Source organism: Mobula hypostoma, chromosome 10 (genome assembly GCF_963921235.1).
Source record: "Mobula hypostoma chromosome 10, sMobHyp1.1, whole genome shotgun sequence".
Classification (NCBI taxonomy): Eukaryota; Metazoa; Chordata; class Chondrichthyes; order Myliobatiformes; family Myliobatidae; genus Mobula; species Mobula hypostoma.
In genome coordinates, this window is record NC_086106.1 from 111,187,964 (window position 1) to 111,211,734 (window position 23,771).

A 23,771-nucleotide genomic window follows, 5' to 3' on the forward strand; every position below is an offset into this window, starting at 1 on the left:
AGAACCCAGGATTTTCCAAATTATAAGTCTGTTCTGGAAAGAAACTGCAGGAGATGCTGGAGTGTTTCACTTGGTCTCAGTATGAGAGGTGGACAAGGATGGACAAAACCTGGCTTCCTCTTCTAAAAAGAACATCAGACACTCTTGATACAAACGTAGACTTGGATGAGATACTAATTTTTCTGTCCCTGTTGCAAGAGTAATTGCTGCCCTTGACTCCTGTCCCAGGTGTAATCCATACTTTAAAACAATACATGGGGGTGAATAAAGGTGAAAATGTAAACTAACACAAGAGAAATCAGGAGAGTCAGAGATGATTTCACCACAGACCACTTTTTTTTCCTCACAGTTTTAAAAATGTTATTTTTTTTTATTTTGGTGCAAATAAAATGCTACTGCAGGGCTTTGAAATTCCCAAAGTTACATCAGAGACAACAACAGCAGCAACAGATATGTTGCAATAGCTCAGAAATTTTCCTTATTCTTGGATTGTAAGAAAATCCTTGAAAAACAGAAAATCCTCATGTATGATCACGAGGCTCTTGAGATCGATGACTGACCGCTACTCCATTTTGGAACACTAAACCAATAATTCCCAAATAGAACACATCACATAAAATGATTCTAATCACAATGAAGGTGATGATTCAGATCGTGACTGCACAAGACTCTCATTCTGGGTATCATTAAACCACAGGACCGTTTGTTCCAAAATAGTGTCCATTTATAATATATTCCTTTTTTAATTTAAAAAACTTTTACAGTCACATTTATACCGCTAGAAGGAAGAAAAAGTGTTATTTTTTGTATTTTTATACTCATTATATCTAGTGATAGACCAGCACCAACAATTTTTTTTTCTTTTTTTTAAAATTGGGGAGGGGTGTGGTTGGTTGCTTGGCAACAAGTAGAGGAGCAGGGCTTGTTGGAGTCAATTCACAATTGTAGTTTGAAACTATGAGTACTCCCACAAGGTCCAGACATCCTCTATGTTTCACTATCTGACGATAAATGGAAAATGATGGGTTGTCATTCGTTTGGTTGTAGTGGAAATGACCATATTACATGCATGGTGAGAACCAGCTACAGGTAAAATTGTTGTACAAGCCAATTATACACATTGTAGGTAGGGTTATATTTCCCCATTTCTTTCTTCCTGTAATGTAACACTGTTACTGGATATAGAATGTAAAAAATAAATAAAACAGTTCCACAGAGATCCAACTCCAGTTAAGTTTGCGTCACCAATCCAATGGCTGCCATACTCATTCCAAGTTCAAGTACCTGTCTGAGGCCTGAAGTGCTTTCTATATTAAAAAGAAAGAAAAAAAGCACAAGCATGCAGTGCTGTCAACCATCCAATCGCACATGCAACTTGCAAGAGAACTTCCGGTTAGGAGGCTCGAAGTTACCTCAGAACATTGGAAGGACTGGACGCCACTAGATTAATGAACAACTTAAAAGCACTGATGTTGACCTGCGCAGATTTGGACTCCGAAATCAGTTTTTAAACGTTGTGGATCCTGTCATTGACTGTTCAGTAGGTTCAAGAAAGTCAACCATGCTTATTTGGCACACTGCATTCTGGCAGTGCTTACTGCAGTAACCACTAACTAGGGCAGGGAAGAACATTCACGTTTCACTCATTAGTGCCTTTGTTTTGGATAAACTCAAGAAATGTTATGCCCCACTGGCTCACGATACTTCCTTTCTTCCCCTATTCAGTCACCCGAGATTTACTAAATTCACAGCTCGTTGGCACAGTTAAAACTCTGCTCCCTCCCCTTGCCCTTCACTCCCACCCACCCCTCACCCCGAACCCACCTAACACACCCCCCCGACTCATACACACACACACACACACACACACCCAAACACACAAAGGCTTTGGATAAGTCTTAAAACCAAAAGTAATATGGCAAGGATCTGGAAACGCCATTCCAATATGAAACAGACTCAACACGTGTCAAACATATTTTCTGTTATTACTATTCATAGCAAAAATAAGTCTTCCTTTTCCAAAAAAAGGGGGGCTCATCCGTCCCATCATCAAGGCTTGATGGTAGTCACGCAAACCACTGATGCGATAGCCTTTTGACATCTGAAAACTTAGAGAGATTGAAGACCCTCAAGTGAATACTTGGTGTTGAGGCATGAAACACTTTTGTGAAGTAACATTGCTCTCTGTACATACAGTCACAATGCTTGATTGCGTCATTGTCAATAATTGCACATTAACTGTCACAGACATTGTGACATGGTTCCAGCTGCCCTGCGATGCCTCCATCCAAGAAGACGTTCAAGTCTCTAAGCTTATGTCCAGTCTTTATTTTTTTTTAAAAAAGTTCCCCGCAGGTAAGGGCATCCTTCCTTTTGACCTTTCTAAGAGATCATGTAGTGGGTTATTGCATGCAGTGCGTAGAGAAGCTCTGCTTGCATTCGAGCTTCCAGGATCAACAGATTCACACGAACCTGCAACAGGAAGAGAAAGGCAGTTGTTTTAAAAAAGAAAAGTAAATTTGCTGGGAACAGCTTTTCTGTAGCTTGGCACAACACTGTGGGACGAAGGGCCTGCATCTGTACCATACTCCTTTCTGTTTGAGTTCAGCTCTCTTCTGTTACAGGCAAACCAAAGAGCGAGGTTGCAGAAATGAAACTTGAGCAACTTTGAAACATCAGAGGAAGGGCCTACATCTTGTAACAAGAACGAGGGGCATAGGATGTAGAACAATACAGATCTTTGTTCCACAATGTTGTGTCTTTTAAATCTACTCCAAGATTACTCTAATGCTTCCCTTCCACATAGACCATAAGACAAAGGAGCAGGAGATGGCCATTCGGCTCATCGAGTCTGCTCCGCCATTTTATCATGAGCTGATCCATTCTCCCATTTAGTCCCACTCCCCGCCTTCTCACCATAACCTTTGATGCCCTGGCTACTCAGATACCTATCAATCTCTGCCTTAAATACACCCAATGACTTGGCCTCCACTGCCGCCCGTGGCAACAAATTCCATAGATTCACCACCCTCTGACTAAAAAAAATTTCTTCGCATTTCTGTTCTGAATGGGCGCCCTTCAATCCTTAAGTCATGCAGAGTCCTCCTAAGGCAGAGATACATTAGTCCACCTAATGTATCTGCCTCTACCACCATTCCTGGGCAATACGTTCCATGTACTCGACCCTCTCCTCTGACATCCTCCCCCTTTCCTCCAACCACCTCAAAATTATGCCCTCTTGTATTAGCCCAGGGGTAAAAAAAAAGACGCTGACTGTTCTTTCTATCAATGCCTCTTACCGTCTTAGATATCCAAATTAAGTTCTGTTCTACGAGTGGAAGTTCACTCTCTTTAGTTGCAAGCAAACAGCAATAAATCAAAAAGCTGGGATTGCAGAAATGAAATTAAGAGGAATTTTGACACAGTAAAGAGGAAGGGCCTACATCCTTTAGCAGAAACCAGGGGCATAGAACGGAGCAGTACAGCACAGTGCAGACACTTCAGTCCAGCACATTGTGCTGACCTTTTAACCTACTCCAAGATCAATCTAACACTTCCTTCCTACATAGCCCTCCAACTTCCTATCATTCCTGTGCCTATCCAAGAATCTTTTAAGAAGTCCTTAATTTATCTCAGGGGTCCCCAACCTTTTTTGCACCGCGGACCGGTTTAATATTGATAATATTCCTGCAGACCGGCTGATGGGGGGGCGGGGGGTGTTCGAGTAGGGCTGCCAACTTTCTCACTCCCAAATAAGGGACAAAAGTAGCAGTCAAATACGGGACACTTGTGTTTACCCCGAGAAAGACTACCATGACCATGAAGCCTTGTGCGGGCACCTGCCGATTTTTTATCCTCCCCCCCCACAAATTGGTTTTGGCTTAATCTTCCCGATTCTGTTAAGTGAAACTACACAGCATATACCTTATTTCTACTTTATATAGGCTGTGTATTTATCATATCATTCCTGCTTTTACTATATGTTAGTGTTATTTTAGGTTTTGTGTTATTTGGTATGAATTGGTAGGTTATTTCAAGTTCAACAGTGCGTGCCAGGGAATGAGGAAAGGTGCAGCTGACTCATATTGTTTCATATCACCAAATCATATCGTTTCCTCGAGGCCCGGTACCGGTCCGCGGCCCGGTGGTTGGGGACCACTGATTTATCTGCTTCTACCACCATCCCAGGCAGTACGTTCCATGCACTTAAAACTCTGCAAAAAAATTCCTCTGGCATCTCCTCTATTGTTTCCTCCAATCACTATAAAATCATGCCCTCTAGTATTAGCCATTGCCTGCCCGGGGGTGTGTGTGTGTGTGTGTGTGTGTGTGTGTGTGTGTGTGTGTGTGTGTGTGTGTGTGTGTGTGGGGGAGAACCCTTAGGCTTTCGGTCTTGTGTACAACGGCAGATTTCAGTGGAGGGACAATAACCATACAGTGGCTGATGCCCACTGCTGTGCCCACTTGGCACACTCGTTAAGGAGTGCATGTGACTTTCTAGACAACCACTGTCCAAAGAAACAGTGAAGTAAATACCCCCATTTACAAGTTCACAACACCTCGTACACAAGAGATTGAGGGGAAACATACCTCTCTAATAACATACTCCAGCATTATATACACAAGAAAACCCCTGCAGATGCTGGAAATCCAAAGCAACACACACAAACAAAATGCTGCAGGAACTGATGAAGGCTCTCGGCTCAAAATGTTGACTGTTTACTCTTTTCTATAGGTGCTGCCTGGCCTGCTGAGTTCCTCCAGAATTTTGTCTGTGTGTTGCTCCAGCATCTTATAATAGCTTTACAGAAGAGAAAAGATGGCCTTTTCTCTTTCCAGTTGAGTTTTGTTGTCAGGGTTATTCCGGGTCACCACTCACCTTTTCTGAGTATTTAAACTGTCTCCAGTACCTCTCAAACATTTGAGGTTTTGTTTTTTCAGGATAGCAAGTCACAGTCTTCAAGTAAACCTTAAGATTCCTCTCCAGGAAATGATTCACTTCACCGTAGTCATAATCATCGTACCTGTCACATTGAAGGGAGAAAAATAGCATCAATTAACGCCAATGTTCTCCAGAGCATCTGTGCCAGTGGATTGGTACAAATTATTTTAGACTGTCCCTTTCATGCTGTTTTACGGTGTAGCTTTAATCATTTGTCACACGTACAGTGAAATGCATCGTTTGGGTCAAGTAGCAACATGGTCCGAGGAGGTTGCTGTGAGCAGCTCTCGTAATGCTGTGCTTCTGGTGCTGAAATAGCATGCCCTCAACTTACTAACCCGGACATCTGTGGAGTGTGGGAGGAAAGCACAGCACTTGGAGGCAACCTACGCGGTCACTGAGAGAAGGTACAAACTCCTTACAGATAGCAGTGGGAATTGAACCCCGATCACGGGCACTGTTCAGTGTTGCACTAATCCGCAGTACTACTCTCCTGCCCTTATGATCACAAATCCCTACCAAAAACTTTGAGATATGGAATACAAATTTTTTATGGAATTTATGTGGGGGAGGAGGGAGAAGAGAGAGAAATAACTAAATGAACAAAATAAAAAAGCATCAACAAATTTTGTCCATCTGTGTCAACTGTTCACATTTTGGAATATGATGATACCTATGATTTTCTAGGAGAGCGACTCCTCCTTAACGTGGGGAGGTTCTGTAAATGCTGTGTTAATGAATTCGCTTCCACACTGTACATCTGATTATTTATTAATCAGCAGCTTTTGAACACCGGTACGTTCACCACGCAGGCAAACTCACTCCCCTGAGCTGTACTAAATCATTGAGATGGAGATAGGAGACTGAAGATTAGAGTGAACAAGTAAACTGCTGGATGAACTCAACTGATCAAGCAGCATCTGAGAGGGGTAAAGGAAATGCCAATATTTTGGATCAAGAATCTACATCAGGTTCTTTAAACCAACACAGCAAGCTCACAGTCCATACAGACTCCGATCCAGCAGCACGACCTGAAACGGCAACACTTCCTCTTTCTCCTGGGTTCCTCCAGCAGTGTGCTTTTGCTCCAGATTGCAAAGAGCTTGCTTCAAGTTCTTCCTGTGTTTCTAAGGAAGGCAGGGTTGTTGGGAGGAAGCCACAGTGGAGTGAAGGGGAGGGGAACTCCTGTGATACTCCTGACCTTGATAATAATCCAACAACACTGGTTGGCATTTGTCATCCAAAAATCGTAAATGAGTCTGAGGAAGGGACCAACTCCCATGAAATGGGCCCATTAAGACCAAAAAAAATTGATCTAGTCTGATTTAGCCACCGAGAGACAACAATTTTTTTGTATATAGGAAGTATTCTTGCTCAGACATCAATTCGTGATACATAATTATGAGGGGTATGGATAGAGTAAATGCAAGCAGGCTTTTTCTACTGAGGTTGGGTGAGATTACAACTACAGGTCATGGGTTAAGGGTGAAATATGAACTATTTCAAGGGAACTTCACTCAGAGGGTGGTGAGGACGTGGAATGAGCTGTCAGCTGAGGTGGTGGATATGGGTTCAACTGCGACAGTTCAGAAAAGGTTGGATAAGTACATGGATGGGCGGGGTGGTGGGCTATGGCCCAGGTGTGGGTCGATGGGTCTTGGCAGAGTAATGAACAGTTCGGCTAGACCGACCAGATGGGCCCCATTTCTCTGCTGTAGTGCTCTATGACTCTGAGAAAGAAATACTTCCTCGTTTTTGCTCGTTCTGTGAGTTTTTAAAAATTTTGAGAACTCTAAGGTTTGTTGAAAAGGATCTTGTATAAATGGCAGTTACCTAATACCAAACATGCAATGGATGTAGTTCCAAATTCCTCTCTTTAGCACTGAGAAGTCACAGCCTCGTTGCTTGGCCATAGTGCCATTCTTCAGACTGTACACAGTGCGGAACTTCTCGTCAAGGAGGTGGCCAATGTCCGAATACAGACGGTTCACCAGCGAGAACCCATGGTCTTCCCAGGAGTAGTCCTTCAGGAGAAAGTGCAGAAAAGCATTAGGGAGTGCTGGGGCACAGGACGAAGAAACTCTTCCCTGCCATCTCAAGGGCCTAGAAACTCACTGCTTTGTCTTACATGTCAGCCCTCAGCTTTAAATCTGCGCTACAACTTCATGGTCCAAAAGCATGAACGTTGACTGATCATCAAGACGGTAATGTACCGGGCCCCTGGTCTTAGACTGGGGTTGGTATCCCCAATTTCTACATCGACCTCTACATCAACCTCGGTTGCCATGGCAACCACAAGACTGAGGGTCAAGATTAGAATGGCGAATTGTTCCTTTTGGGATATAAATGTTTACAGGTCTACGTCACCCAATTCTTTGGTTTAAGTCCACCTTGTTACGAGAGTGGAACTTTAGTTTCAAAGGTAACCCTGTAACCACACTGGTGTGTGCACAGTTCGTCAGCCAAGCCCCAATGTCAGCTCCTGTTGTTTAGCAGAGGAAGTGAAACAAGCAGGAATGAGCAATGGTCTAAAGGACAAGGAATTTACAATGCCAAGTTTGCAGATGACTTTTACTACTCCCTCTTAACTTTATAGATCTGTGTTACTTTCATGTCTGGAGCAGATTGTATTTAAATCAACTTTAGCTGTGAGCTCTCAAACCTTCTAATCATCATCTCTTTTTCTGGAGTTCCTATAACCTCTACACCGAGCAAGTTTTTTTTGACCTATTCATTCTTCATTGGTGGTATCACTCCGTAACTGTCCTTTAATCTGCTGGACTATTCTAAAGAGAAGTTCGGAGATGCCCACATCGCCATGGATCCAAGACAAACAAAACATGGCAAGAATGACAAATTTCCTTCACTGTAGAATGTTACTCACAGGCCAGCAGCTTGATTAATACTATTAGATTATTAATTTCTTTACCTTAATTTGAATGTCTCTAGATCAGAAGTCCATTTCAGTAACCTAATCATTATACCACTGGACCATAGTCTCTCCACCTTAACTTCAAAAAGGCTTTCAAAGTCGTGCTACAGGACATCCTTTGCCACAGCGGAAGATCCAATGGATGAAATTTTACCTGAGCTCGGAAAACAGGAAGCTGCTCTCCACTTCTTCGGGAAAACTCGGGATAACCAAACTCAGGGTCTTCTACGTAACAGGACAAGTCAGGGATAGTAACAGGTTTGTCGTCCGGAGCTGTGTAATCAAAGAGTGAGGCGTTAGAATCAGAATCAGGTTTAATATTACTGGCATATGTTGTGATTTGTTGTTTACACTGCTGTAATAATAAATTAAAATATATAGTGCAAAAAGAGAAAGAAAATAATGAGGTAGCGTTCACAGGTTCACTGTCCACTTAGATGGGAAGATTAAAAAGCACTCACAAAAACAGAATCTTATCCTGTCCTAACTCAGTACTGAATGTACTAGTTTCCCTTCTCTGCTTACAGTCCAGGCCTTGGCAGGTCACTCATGGCCGGGCCTGTACTAGTCAATTGCTTGGCCTTCAATCTGGAGTGAACCAGAGGTCTGCTGATGTGGCTGGGAAAGAGCCACACAGATCACCGTTCCACAGGGGGACCATGGAATGGAGCTCCAAAATACCTTCCATTCCACAGCTGAGGCGGGGGTGGGGCTGTTTTTCCAGCACAGATGGAAAGTAGGCCGCATCCGAACCCAGGACCACTTACTTTGAAATCCAGTGCGGATGTGCCACTACACCCACCGGCTGGCTCCTGGGGCGGTGGGGGAGGAGAGGGGAGGATTTGCATTGCATCCAAACACGTTAAGATGACTAGCATCTCCTCAGCTTCCTGGGAGAAAGTCCACAACAGCCGGCGATACTCCAGAGGAGAGAAACCACTCACTGGCATGGGGAACCAGCACTTGTGTAGAGAAGATTTAAGGGCCAATGGGATCAGCTCAGATGGGGATCTAAGCGAGCCAGTGGGCCAAAGGGCTTGTTTCCATGCTGTGTGACAGAATGACAGAGAAATCAATTATTTTGGAAGACTAATCATCTCCTCCAAGTCTCAGCTCCTCCTCCAAGACTATTCATCTCCTCCCAGTCTTAAAGGCAGCACAAGTGGAGATTTCAGAGAGGTTACCAATCTTCTCAAGATGGAAGTAGCAACGACAAACTTTACACCAGATCAGTAAAGCAGGAACAAATCAGACACCAGCTGAGGTGACCTTGCTTACCCCGGTTCACTGTTGGTGGACTGGTGTCCTTTTCCGTCTCTGATGCAATCCACGTTTCTTCCCTCAGCATCTCGTCTTCATTCTCCTTCTCTGCCTGGAATTTCTGCATCTTGTCCACCAAATATTCGGAATCACTGGAGTAATCCACCGACTGGAAGGAATGGAAACGAAGTCACTCAGCGCTGGCTCTTTTCCAGGACATCAGACTCATTCGCCTCCTCGCCCCAGGCTCAGGGCTTCACAAAACTGTTCCTTTTCCCCCCCAATACCCTTCCACTGGACCACTTTGCTGCTGGCAAAATTCATTCCCTGTGCAGAAAGCCAGAGTCTAAAGCCGAGACACAAAATAACTTATACTCTACGAGCCAAAGTTTATGCTCCCTCCCCTGCCCACTTTGGATATGCAACTTCAAACAATCTCTTAATCTTTGGCAAGAGGAACAAGAGAAATCGTGTGCTACTGTGTGCAGCTCTGGTCTTCTACCTAACAGGGAGGATTATCAATAACATTGAAAGAGTACAAGGATGTTGCTGGGACCCGAGGATCTGAGTTATTCAGAAAGACCAAATAGGTTGGGGCTTTATTCCCTGGTGCATTTTGATAAAGCTATACAAATTTATGAGGGTATAGATAGGGTAAGTGCAAGCAGGCTTTCTCCACGGAGGTTGGATGAGATGAAAACTTTGAGGTCATGGGTTACGGGTGAAAGGTGAAATATTTAAGTGGACCCGAGGAACTTCTTCACTTAGATGATGGTAGGAGTGTGGAATGAGCTGGCAGCCGAAGTGGTGGATGCAGGTACGGTTTCAACATTTTAGGTTTGGATAAGTACATGGATGGGAAGGGTACGGTGGGCTACGGTCCAGGTGCAGGTATAGGTGGGGCTAATAGTTAGTACAGACCTGCTGGGCTGAAGGGCCTGTTTCTGTGTGAAAGTGCCCTTTGACTCCAAGAACAGCTCAACTTGGAAACAGAACCACAGCAGTACAGACTTCCCCAAAGACTTGGTCACAGAGACCAAGGAAGTCAAGTTAGAGGCTTGGTTAATATTGAGCTTGCAATTTTTAGCCACGTCCACGTTCTTAACCTTGGTCCCCCAGCACAAGGTTAAGGAAATCAAGAGGCTGATTGATTGCCACGCAGCCTCTGGCGTGGTTATAATATCTGAACTTGGACACTGGACAAACTCAGGACTGGACCCAACTGGAATTACACTGCCTTCTGTTTCATCTCAGGCATGACCAGAGGCTATTTGGATGTGGTGCTACAGGAGAATTAACTCCAGCAGCCATCAGCGCTTTCAGAAAGTTTGTGACTGTGATTACCTGCACCTAGATTTACCGAGGTTGCACATGCAAGCCCTACTCCGTACAAACGTACATCTTATAAAGGTGTGAGGGAGAAAAATGCCGTGGAAGTGCAAAATGGAGGCCACATCAGGTTGGGCTGGTAGCAGCCACGTGGTTTGGTTGAAACTTCACCCATTAAATGGAGACACAAGGGACTGCGGATGCAGTAATCTGGAGCACCAGGCAATGTGTTGCAGAACTCAGTGGGTCAAGTGTGGGGGGGGGAGGGAGAGATAGAAATTGGCGATGTTTTGGGTCAAAACTCTGCAATATCAACAATTCTTTTCCTCCCACAGTTGCTGCTCAACCTGCCAAGTTCCTCCAGCAGATCGTTTGTTGCTCCACCTGTCTCTCAGCCAAGGCAGGTACGACCATAATTCTGGACTAAATAAGGGATCTTCTCTACGCAATTAACCGGAGCTGCCCGACAACAGTACCACCGCTCTCTGCGCGACCCCACGCTTCCGCCATCCGCCCTTCCAGCTGCTGCTTACTCTTCGCCTGCGGTGAACCACGGAGGGGTCTGGGACGTTGCCGTTCCCGTTGGTAGTGTCGCCGGAGCACTGGTTGTTGATCGATGACGGCCGGAGGATGTGACCGCCTTCGTGCCCTCCTTCGGCACAGATCCCGCAGCCAAAGACGAAACTCGCCAGCGAGTGGTAGTGAGCCAGCAGCACTACGCCATGGACCAGCTCTGCCAGTGACCAACAGTGCTCGCCGATCTTCAGCAGGTTCTGCGTGCGCACAAAGTTGAAAACTGTAATTAATTATATTTACCTCACCAGAGCTTTGTGAGATGAGGTGAATGAAATCCTTTCCCAGGCTATGAATATTATGAAGGGAAAATTGAAAGGTACTCATTATAACACATGAACAGTATAGTGTAGTGTAAGCCATTCAGCCCACAATGTTGTGCCCAACTTTTAACCTACTCCGAGATCAATCTAACCCTCCCTTCTACAAAGCCCCCCACTTTTCTATCATTCATTTATTTACCAGAGTCCCTTCAATGTCCTTAATATATTTGCCTCTAGTACCAGCCCTGGCAGCGCACTCCACACACTTACCACTCTCTGTTTAAAAAATAAAACCTACCTCTAACATCCCCCCCCCCCCCAATACTTTCCTTCCCACCTTAAAATTATGCCCTTGTGTATTAGCCGTGCTGCCTGGGACAAATGGGCTGTCTATCTATACCTCTTATTATCTTACACATTTCTATCAAGTCATCGCTCTTCCTCCTTCCCTCCAAAGAGAGAAGTCTTAGTTTGCATTTCCTCATATGACATGCTCTCTAATCCAGGCAGTATCCTCCGCACTCATGCTATTGTGTGGAATCCTTCCCATTATGAGGTGATCAGATATGAACGCAATACTCCCAAGTGTGGTCTAACCAGAGTTCCTCAGAGCTGCACCATTACCTCGTGGCTTTTGAGCTCAACCTCTTAACCAACAAAGGCCAACGTACCATGCGCCTTCTTAACCACCTATCAATTTGCCTCAAGCAACTACAACTAGGAATTTGAGAATGCTAATTTGAGGAGAGGTTCACTGGGCCAGCTGGATAACTCAAAGAGTTAACATTAGTAGGGTAGGTTAATTATGTTATAAAAGCAGAACAAATTTAGATCCCGATACAGAACCGCAGTAGAGACACAAAAGATGGCAGATGCTGGAATCCGGAGCATAAAACAAATTGCTGGAGGACCTTATCAAGTCAAGCAATATGTATGGATGCACTGGGATGGTCCAATGTTTTGAGTCAAGACCATTGAAAGAGTTCCTTCAGCAGCTTGTTGTTTTACCAACAAGATAACAGTAACAGACTGAGCCTCATTGAAGTGAGGATGCTTATGGTTATGATCCATTCGAAACACATTTCTTCCTTTCCAAAGTGGTCAAATTGTGTGGCGGACGTGATGGACGCAAGGCTGACGCTCACCTCAATGTGTTGCTTGGTAATGAGCCAGGGCCGATGTGCCAGGATTTTGTTGATCTCGTTGAGGTTCCTCAGTCTCTGCGGGATACAGCCGAGCCCCTGTAGCCACTGTGGGTCACCACCCACCTGCAAGAACTGATTAATGTGAACCTCCACCAAATACAAGGACTGGTGTCGGGCTGCCGCCTAGCACGGAGGGAAGGAGAAAGAAGGTTCGACAAAAATTAGAGACAAGAGGTTCTACAGATGCTGGAAATTCAGAGCAACATACACTCACTCACTCTGCTGGAGGAACTCAGCAGGTCAGACAGCATCTATCGAGGGAAATAAACAGTGGAAGTTTCAAGCCAAGACCCCTCATCAGGACTGGAAAGGAAGGGAGCAGAAAGCAGAATTAGAAGAGGGAACCCATCACCTGCCAGTTGGTACTGTTGCCCCTTCCCTCCCCCTGATCCTGGCTTCTTCCTTTTTCCTGTTCAGTCCTGATGAAGGGTCTCAGCGCAATACATTGTCTGCTCATTTCCTTCCACAGGTGCTGCCTGACCTGCTGAGCTCCGCCAACATTTTGTGTGTATTAATGTGAATTGGTTTAGGATTATGGGCTTGTTGCAATGATAAGTTGAATAATGCATCACATTTTCTTTCAAAAACAATATTTAGTGGGGGGTGCGGGGAGACATGGAGGTAGTAGGCAGTGGAGGGATGGTAAGGTAGGAGGAGGAAGAAGAGTTATTGTGTGATCACTATGAGGAAACCACTAGTGAAAATGCTGCAGAAATCCCCACACTCACTAAATGCACCGGTGTAAAGACCATCGTTTATAATTTGTCCGCACAGTCAGGGGTTCCCAATCTGGGGTCCACGGGCTCCTCAGTCAATGGAAAGGCTCCATGGCATAATAAAGATTGGGAACCCTGGCACAGTGTGAACAGAGAACCTCTTACACAGAGAACTCAGCATCACCTTCTCTCCCTCATTAACCCATCTCTGTCGAGCTGAAGTAGGAAAATACCAAAGTTTACACAATAGCTTGAGGCTGGGATTTTAGTGCAGTGTTGAATATAATGAGGAGGCTGGAAGCAAAAGAATCTCATCCCCCAGGGACACATGACAGAAACCAAAGGAAGGTTTAGGGAACAGTCTTGTACGGAGATCTCTTTTGGTTTCAACACATTCGCTTTCATGTTGGACTAGATTACTGCAGTACCAGATTCCAACACTAGAGAATGCACATCAAGTTTACATGATGAGATGTCACAACCTGATCTAGAACAATTGCCTGCCTTGAAGTGTCCACTGTGAGGACACTATTGCTAACTGGCTTTACGAATACCTTAAATTTCAAATTCTTCTCCCTATTCCTTCTTGATCTCAGCCCTCCCCGATTCCATACTTTACGCCAAGCCTACAAATCCACGTCATGTGCTTCCCAGATTTTCCCTGTCCTGAGTTGCAGCACCTTAGCTGAATAGATCAAAATTCTTGAACCCATCTTTAAATCTTTCCGCAGTCCAACTTTCATCTTCCCTTTCATGATTGAATGACACAGTTTTACAACCACCCATCACCTCTCATATTCTTTCTTCAATCCCCCCCTCTCCCACCCACCCACCTTCCCCCTCACCTGGCTTCCCTTCCCCCACCCCCCCCCCCCACCTTTCTTATTCTGGCTTCTTTCCTCTTCCTTTCCAGCCTGTTCAAGGGTCTTGACCCAAAATGTTGACTGTTTATTCCTTTCCATAGATGCCGCCCGACCTGCTAAGTTCCTCCAGCATTTTGTGTGTTACATCAATGAAATGAGTTGAAAAACTTTATGGCATTACTTAACATTGTTTTAATGACAAAACAGGAATTTTAAAAATGCTCGAAGCACTCAGCAAGTCTAAGGAATCTGGTTTTGCTTCTCAATTTTTCTACAAATACAATTTGTTATTCATGACTGCGTGTTGAAACGTAACACGGGAAGGGAAAAATGCTGAAGAAATTTTTTAAAACATTTTTTCCCCATAAAACTTTAACCCCAAGGTTCCAATGGCCATGCACGCCCCCCCCCCCCAGGAGTTCCTGTGGCCAACCAAGTTTGTGACTCAGCCAACGGAGCGAGCGACTCTGTGGGTGTTGCAGTGCTCCCCCTGACTGTCCCTCTCTGCTGCCAGTCTCTAACTTTGCCACACAGAGATTTTGGTTAACATCACTCTAAACTGTCAACAGCCTTCAAATGCTCGCTGGCCTTACCATGATGGCGATGTAGTGTCTGTAGTGGAAGGGGAGGGGTCCGTCCATGTGCAGCAGGTAGTGTTGGGTTTTCAGGAACGACTCCAGGTACTGAGGGTGGCATCCCATGAGCTGTACGACTCCATCCAGGCAGCTCCTGCTGCCCAGCGCCTTCACAAACAGATGGGCACGATCACTCTCTGTGCTCACCTTATTGATCTACGTGGTAAAAAAGAACGAGAACAGGGGAAAAAATAAATCAGTCTAATTCCTGTTGACTGTAGATGGACTGGATCTTACAAATCTTTCCTTCGCTCAATCTATACCAAATATGGAAGTGCTCCCATTACAAAGGGAAGGCAAGAAGCAGAGTATAACTGTAACAAGAGAGGTTTAATCTTCTATCTTCACGCAAGCATTTCACCACCATGCTCATACCAGCTAAAGGTGCTTAGAGATACAGCAGGGAAACAGGCCCTTTGGCTCACTGAGTTCCTGCTGACTGACTGCCGCACACCTATAATCCTCTCATTCAAGATTGCTTAATGTCATTTCCTATGCACAAGTGTAAGGAGAATGAAATAATTGTTACTCTGGATCTGATGCAGTGCAAAAAAACACACACAGACACGAGATCAGGAATATAATAATAATGAAAAAATAATAATTATACATTAAGATAGCTTATATACATTGATTGTATGTTCATCAAGTGACAATAGACTGTACTTAAGGTGACTGACGGGAAATAAACTCATGGTGGAGTTAGTGGGTGGAGGTGTTGATAACCATATAACAATTACAGCACAGAAGCAGGCCATCTCGGCCCTTCTAGTCCGTGCCGAACTCTTACTCTCACCTCGTCCCACCGACCTGCACTCAGGCCATAACCCTCCATTCCTCTCCTGTCCATATATCTATCCAATTTAACTTTAAATGACAACATCGAACCTGCCTCAACCACTTCTGCTGGAAGCTCGTTCCACACAGCTACCACTCTCTGAGTAAAGAAGTTCCCCCTCATGTTACCCCTAAACTTTTGCCCTTTAGCTCTCAACTCACGTCCTCTTTGAATCTCAGTCTTACTGCTTGGGGAAAGTAACCATTTTTGAGTCTGCTGCTCTTGGCATGGAAGTTATGTCGCCTCCTCCCTGATGGGAGTGGGGCAAACAGTCTATGAGCAGCATGGGTAGGATTCTTCATCATTTTGCTGGCCTTTTGCTGGCACCCTTCAGCATACATATCCTTGATGGCAGGTAGATAGGTGCCAGTGATGCATACGGAATTTATTTCTGTATCTTGTATTAATTTCATTCTCTCTTCATTCTATGAACTCCCACGTGATTTTACTACTTATCTGCAACTAAGGACAGGTTACAATAATCAATAATCTACAGACCCATACTTCTTTGGGATGTGGGAGGGAAGAGGAGCACCTGGGGGATTCCCATTAGTCATATGTAGAAGATGAAAATTCCACCCTGGCAGATCACGATCAAACCTGCATCCCTGTTGCTGAGAAGCAGAGGCACTGCCAGCTGTGTCACTGTGCTACCAGATTCTGATTATTTTTTTTGGTTTAAAAAAAAACAGGTTACCCAGGTTTTCTGTGTTTTGCGATGGACTTGGACTATAGACTGTTCTTTTTCAGTCTTACGGGTTTTATTAATATGCTGTGCTTTTTGCCTGATCTTTCTCATTTTTTTGTGTGCAGGGGAGGGGGTTTTGGGGGTGAATGTGCCAGTTCAAGATATCCTGAAGTGGGAGGGTGAGGAGCCAGAGGTCGTGGTACATACAGGTACCAATGACATAGGTAGGAAAAGGGATGAGGTCCTGAAAGGAGAATATAGGGAGCTAGGAAGGGAGTTGAGAAAAAGGACCGCAAAGGTAGTAATCTCGGGATTACTGCCTGTGCCACGCGACAGTGAGAGTAGGAATGCGATGAGGTGGAGGATAAATGCGTGGCTGAGGGATTGGAGCAGGGGGCAGGGATTCAAGTTTTTGGATCATTGGGACCTCTTTTGGCGCAGGCGTGACCTGTACAAAAAGGACGGGTTACACTTGAATCCTAGGGGGACCAATATCCTGGCAGGGAGATTAGCGAGGGCTACTGAGGTGACTTTAAACTAGAACGGTTGTGGGGTGGGAATCAAATTAAAGAGGCTAGGCGTGAGGAGGTTAGTTCACAACAGAGGGATGGGAACCAGTGCAGAGAGACAGAGGGGTGTAAAGTGAGGGTAGAAGCAAAAAGTACTAAGGAGAAAAGTAAAAGTGGCAGGCCGACAAATCCAGGGCAAGCATTAAAAAGGGCCACTTTTCAACATAATTGTATAAGGACTAAGAGAGTTGTAAAAGAGCGCCTGAAGGCTTTGTGTGTCAAGGCAAGGAGCATTCGTAATAAGGTGGATGAATTGAAAGTGCAGATTGTTATTAATGATTATGATATAGTTGGGATCACAGAGACATGGCCCCAGGGTGACCAAGGATGGGAGCTCAACGTTCAGGGATATTCAATATTCAGGAGGGATAGACATGAAAGAAGGGGAGGTGGGGTGGCGTTGCTGGTTAAAGAAGAGATTAACACAATAGAAAGGAAGGACATAAGCCGGGAAGATGTGGAATCGATATGGGTAGAGCTGCATAACACTAAGGGGCAGAAAACGCTGGTGGGAGTTGTGTACAGGCCACCTAACAGTAGTAGTGAGGTCGGAGATGGTATTAAACAGGAAATTAGAAATGTGTGCAATAAAGGAACAGCAGTTATAATGGGTGACTTCAATCTACATGTAGATTGGGTGAACCAAATTGGTAAAGGTGCTGAGGAAGAGGATTTCTTGGAATGTATGCGGGATGGTTTTTTGAACCAACATGTCGAGGAACCAACTAGAGAGCAGGCTATTCTGGACTGGGTTTTGAGCAATGAGGAAGGGTTAATTAGCAATCTTGTCGTGAGAGGCCCCTTGGGTAAGAGTGACCATAATATGGTGGAATTCTTCATTAAGATGGAGAGTGACATAGCTAATTCAGAAACAAAGGTTCTGAACTTAAAGAGGGGTAACTTTGAAGGTATGAGTCGTGAATTAGCTAAGATAGACTGGCAAATGACACTTAAAGGATTGACGGTGGATATGCAATGGCAAGCATTTAAAGGTTGCATGGATGAACTACAACAATTGTTCATCCCAGTTTGGCAAAAGAATAAATCAAGGAAGGTAGTGCACCTGTGGCTGACAAGAGAAATTAGGGATAGTATCAATTCCAAAGAAGAAGCATACAAATTAGCCAGAAGAAGTGGCTCACCTAACGACTGGGAGAAATTCAGAGTTCAGCAGAGGAGGACAAAGGGCTTAATTAGGCAGTGTAAAAAAGATTATGAGAGAAAACTGGCAGGGAACATAAAAACTGACTGTAAAAGCTTTTATAGATATGTAAAAAGGAAAAGACTGGTAAAGACAAATGTAGGTCCCCTACAGACAGAAACAGGTGAATTGATTATGGGGAGCAAGGACATGGCAGACCAATTGAATAATTACTTTGGTTCTGTCTTCACTAAGGAGGACATAAATAATCTTCCAGAAATAGTAGGGGACAGAGAGTCCAGTGAGATGGAGGAACTGAGCGAAATACATGTTAGTAGGGAAGTGGTGTTAGGTAAATTGAAGGGATTGAAGGCAGATAAATCCCCAGGGCCAGATGGTCTGCATCCCAGAGTGCTTAAGGAAGTAGCCCAAGAAATAGTAGATGCGTTAGTGATAATTTTTCAAAACTCTTTAGACTCTGGACTAGTTCCTGAGGATTGGAGGGTGGCTAATGTAACCCCACTTCTTAAAAAAGGAGGGAGAGGGAAACCAGGGAATTATAGACCAGTTAGCCTGACTTTGGTGGTGGGGAAAATGCTAAAGTCAGTTATCAAAGATGTGATAACAGCACATTTGGAAAGTGGTGAAATCATCAGACAAAGTCAGCATGGATTTGTGAAAGGAAAATCATGTCTGATGAATCTCATAGAATTTTTTGAGGATGTAACTAGCAGAGTGGATATGGGAGAACCAGTGGATGTGGTATATTTGGATTTTCAAAAGGCTTTTGACAAGGTCCCACACAGGAGATTAGTGTGCAAACTTAAAGCACACGGTATTGGGGGTAAGGTATTGATGTGGATAGAGAATTGGTTGGCAGACAGGAAGCAAAGAGTGGGAATAAACGGGACCTTTTCAGAATGGCAGGCGGTGACTAGTGGGGTACCGCAAGGCTCAGTGCTGGGACCCCAGTTGTTTACAATATATATTAATGTCTTTGGTGAGGGAATTAAATGCAGCATCTCCAAGTTTGCGGATGACACGAAGCTGGGTGGCAGTGTTAGCTGTGAGGAGGATGCTAAGAGGATGCAGAGTGATTTGGATAGGTTGGGTGAGTGGGCAAATTTATGGCAGATGCAATTTAATGTGGATAAGTGTGAAGTTATCCACTTTGGTGGCAAAAATAGGAAAACAGATTATTATCTGAATGGTGGCCGATTAGGAAAAGGGGAGGTGCAACGAGACCTGGGTGTCATTATACACCAGTTATTGAAAGTGGGCATGCAGGTACAGCAGGCGGTGAAAAAGGCGAATGGTATGCTGGCATTTATAGCAAGAGGATTCGAGTACAGGAGCAGGGAGGTACTACTGCAGTTGTACAAGGCCTTGGTGAGACCACACCTGGAGTATTGTGTGCAGTTTTGGTCCCCTAATCTGAGGAAAGACATCCTTGCCATAGAGGGAGTACAAAGAAGGTTCACCAGATTGATTCCTGGGTTGGCAGGACTTTCATATGAAGAAAGACTGGATGAACTGGGCTTGTACTCGTTGGAATTTAGAAGATTGAGGGGGGATCTGATTGAAACGTATAAAATCCTAAAGGGATTGGACAGGCTAGATGCAGGAAGATTGTTCCCGATGTTGGGGAAGTCCAGAACGAGGAGTCACAGTTTGAGGATAGAGGGGAAGCCTTTTAGGACCGAGATTAGGAAAAACTTCTTCACACAGAGAGTGGTGAATCTGTGGAATTCTCTGCCACAGGAAACAGTTGAGGCCAGTTCATTGGCTATATTTAAGAGGGAGTTAGATATGGCCCTTGTGGCTATGGGGATCAGGGGGTATGGAGGGAAGGCTGGGGCAGGGTTCTGAGTTGGACGATCAGCCATGATCATAATAAATGGCGGTGCAGGCTCAAAGGGCCGAATGGCCTACTCCTGCACCTATTTTCTATGTTTCTATGTTTCTGATTTTGTGTTTTTTTTTGTGCGGGGAGGAGGGATTTTGCGATCGATGATGGTGCTGCCATTCTTTTCTGTCTTGGTTTTGTGGCTATCTGGAGAAGAAGAATTTCAGAGTTGTATACTTTGATAAAAAATGAACCTTTGATTATTAACTCAAAAGATCAAGAGTTAGAAATTCTCCTAGAATTGTTACAGAATGACTTGTGAGAGCAACACTATAAGCAGCTTGTGAAGTCCTGAAACCAGACTCCTACGGGCACAAGCAGCAGCTGATATGCTTGCCCACAGGTAGCATCAGCAATCAAGATAAAACTGCTGTGGGGTGGGGGGAGGATGAGGAAAACCGGAGGGGCAAGAGAGTCACCTCAGGCTGCTGGCAAATAGTAATAGCTGGCTGTATAATAATACAGGTGTAAGAACAAATGTGATGACAGCTCCAAAAGATGGGGGGAAAAAATTCACTAAAAACTTATATCCCAAAACAACAAGGATGATAAATATAAACATTTTCAATAATTACTCTGGAAATGTCTTTCTAAAACTGACGGATTAGATCAACTCACATTAAGACGTACTGAAAAAGATCAGGTTTCATTTGTCACACGTACATCAAAACACACAGTGAAATGCGCCTTTTGCATCAAATCAAATCAGCGAGGATTACGATGGGCAGCCCACAAGGGTCACTACGCTTCCAAAGCCAATATAGCCATGAGCAGAAATCACTAATCCTAATCCATACATCTCTGGAATGTGGGAGAAAACCAGAGCCCCCAGAGGGATACCACGTGGATACTGGGAGAACATATAAACTCCTTAAGGGCAACGGCAGGAATTGAACCCCGATCTTATAGCCAGGGCCGCAAGGCCATGTACTAATTGCTATGTTATCACAGAGTAGACTGGCAACAGGGCAAACTGCAATAACTATTCAAACCTGTGAACTGAAATAGAAATTTGTGTGATTCCATTCATGAATTTTGTCTTGTAACCTGCTAGCCAAAAGGCGATGATTACTCCTTGGTAGTGACGGCCTTGTGATTGAACAACACACTGACTGCCTTTTATAACTGCACACCATTAGTGGAGTGTTCATCTGTTTGGGCCTGTTCTGTGATTTGTTCTCTTGCAGCAAGGTTGCCTTGTAGTGGTATCAATATCTAAACAATCCTAATCACTCCTTTTCCCTCAAATTTCCCCCAAAATTACTCGGAAAAGATGGAACCAAGTTCAACATTACCTCATGTTCCGGTATCAATGCATTCTGTCCATTATTGCATGGTCGAGGGACCCGGTTTGTCCGTTCCTGTAAGAGAACCAGGAGGAGACTTCTTACTAAACATCACAGGGGTGGAATAATTCAAGGCTCCAGTCACATCCCGCAAGCAAGAATGCAACTCAATCTAATTTTCCAATTAGTACTTTTCCAATATCTAGAAATTAAAAATATGAAGCCCACTGTAATGGTACTGTACAGTTGAAAAGGAAACCAGGAAGGCATCTCAACGGAGAACATATGATTAGAGAGCTTAAAGTAAAAGAACTCTGAGGGGCAAGTGATCATAATGTGATCGACTTCACCCAGAAATTTGAGAAGAAGTTAAAGTCAGATGTATCATTGTTATAGTGGAATAAAAGGAAATTACAGAGGCATGAGAGAGGAGCTGGCCAAAGTTGAATGGAAGGGGACACCAGCAGGGATGACAGCAGAGCAGCCATGGCTGGAGTTTCTGAAAGCAATTTGGAAGGTGCAAGATAATAGACACATCCCAAAGAGGAAAAAGTATTCTAAAAGTCAGGATGATGTAACCATGGCAGACAAGGGAAGTCAAAGCAAACATAAAGGCTAAAGAGAGGGCATATAATAGAGCAAAACTTAGTGGGAAATTAGAGGACTGCAAAGCTTTTAAAAATCAACAGAGGGCAACTAAAAAGTCATAAAGAGGGAGTAGGTGGAATATGAAGGTAAGCCAGCTAATAATATTAAAGAGGATACTAAAAGATTTTTCCAGATACATAAAGCGTAAAAGAGAGCTGAGCATATATATCTGACCACTGGAAAATAATGCTGGAGAGGTAGTAATGGAGGACAAAGAAATGGCAGACAAACTGAATAAATATTTTGCATCAGTCTTCACTGTGGAGAACACTAGCAGTATGCCAGAAGTTCGAGAGTGCTGGGGTCAGAAGTGAGTGAAGCTGCCATGCTTGGGAAACAAAGGTCTGAAGGCAGATAAATCACCTGGACCAGATGATGTACGCCTCAGGGTTCTGAAGGAGGTGGTTGAAGAGATTGTGGCGACATTGGTAACCATCTTTCAAGAATCACTAGATTCTGGAATGGTTCTGGAGGACTGGCAAAAATTGGGAATAAAGGGAGCCTTCTCTGATTGGGCGGTGTTCCAGTGGGGTCTGTTTTGGGACAGATACTTTTTACATGACATGTCAATGATTTGGGCGACACGACTGATAGTTCTGTGGCCAGGTTTGTGGACAATACAAAGATAGGTGGGGGGACAAGTAGTGTTGAGGAAGCAGGGAAGCTGCAGAAGGACTTAGACAGACTAGGACACTGGGCAAAGAAGTGACAGATGGAATATAGTGCCAGGAAGTCTACAGTCATGCACTTTGATAGAAGAAATAAAAGCATAGACTATTTTCTAAATTTTTTTAGAGAAAATTTAAAAATCTGACTTGCAAAAAGGATTTGGGAGTCCTTGTGCAGGATTCATGAAAGGTTAATTTGCAGACCGAGTCTATGGTGAGGAAGGGAAATTCAAAAATGAATGCTAATATTGCAAGGACTAGAATATAAAAGCAAGGACGTAATGTTGAGGCTTTATAAAGTGCTGGTGAGGTTCCTTGTGGAATATTGTGAGCAGTTTTGGGCCCCTTATCTAAGAAAGGATGTGCTGATACTGGGGAGGGTTCAAAGGAGTTTCACAAAAATGATTCCAGGATTGGAAGTCTTGCATGAGGAGTGTTTGATGGCTCTAGGCTTGTACTCCTTGGGAATTCAGAAGAATGAGTGTAGATCTCATTGAAACCTATTGAAATGTTGAAAGGTCTTGATAGAGTGGATGTGAAGATGATGTTTCCTATGACGGGGGAGTCTAGGACCAGAGATTACAGCCTCAGAATAGAGGGGTATCCATTTAGAATGGTGATAAGCAAGAATTTTTTTTAAGCCAGAGAGAGGTGCATCTGTGGAATCCGCAGCCATAGACAGCTGTGGAGGCAGTCATTGGGTATATTTAAGGAAGAGATTGATAGATTCTAGATTAGTCAGGGCATGAAGGATTATAGGGAGAAGGCAGGAGATTGGGACTGAGAGGGAAATCGATCAGCCATGATCAAATGGTAGAGCAGACTCGATGGGCCAAATGGCCCAATTCTGCTCCTATGCTTTATGCGCTTATGTTTTATGACAGGTTAGTAGTTGCGCGTGGAATGGGGAGTGGGGCAGTGTCCACAACCAGACAAAGTAGTCCAATGATTGTGGATCAGAGAAGGGACATTGCTGGCTCTACGAAGCCCTACTATAAACACAAGGCTGACGAATGAGTTTCAAAATAACCAAGGGTGTGGAAAAGCACACCAGGCGCATGCGATGCAGAGCTACAAATAAGTGTCTGCTGAGTGAAATGTGGAACAGTCCTGTTGCTTGAATCTAGGCCATGTCAACACAGCACTGGAGTGATAATATACCAGAGGACAGTAAAACTCCAGTTAATCCGATATGCCCAGGCCTTCAGAGATGCCATTCAAGTAGATTTTCCACACCACTGAACATAATTCCAACAATGTTTTAACATACTTCAAGCTCACCTCTTTATCTAAAAAAGCATTCCCACAA

At 44.2% G+C, this 23,771-nt stretch overlaps 1 protein-coding gene across 1 annotated transcript in view; it reads right to left on the bottom strand.

Annotated features, from left to right (window-relative positions):
• Positions 1–1,830: 1,830 nt before the first annotated feature.
• The window catches only part of LOC134353117 (sestrin-3-like), a 58,147-nt gene continuing 36,206 nt past the window's right edge, over positions 1,831–23,771 (bottom strand). Inside the window, exons 2-10 of the mRNA XM_063061045.1 lie at positions 21,156–21,221; positions 14,677–14,874; positions 12,445–12,627; positions 10,997–11,236; positions 9,153–9,303; positions 8,029–8,147; positions 6,776–6,966; positions 4,880–5,024; positions 1,831–2,472 (exon numbers count right to left, since the gene is read on the bottom strand). Coding sequence (XP_062917115.1) covers positions 2,383–2,472; positions 4,880–5,024; positions 6,776–6,966; positions 8,029–8,147; positions 9,153–9,303; positions 10,997–11,236; positions 12,445–12,627; positions 14,677–14,874; positions 21,156–21,221 — 1,383 coding nt within the window. The 3' untranslated portion in view covers positions 1,831–2,382. The remainder of the gene's footprint in view (positions 2,473–4,879; positions 5,025–6,775; positions 6,967–8,028; positions 8,148–9,152; positions 9,304–10,996; positions 11,237–12,444; positions 12,628–14,676; positions 14,875–21,155; positions 21,222–23,771) is intronic.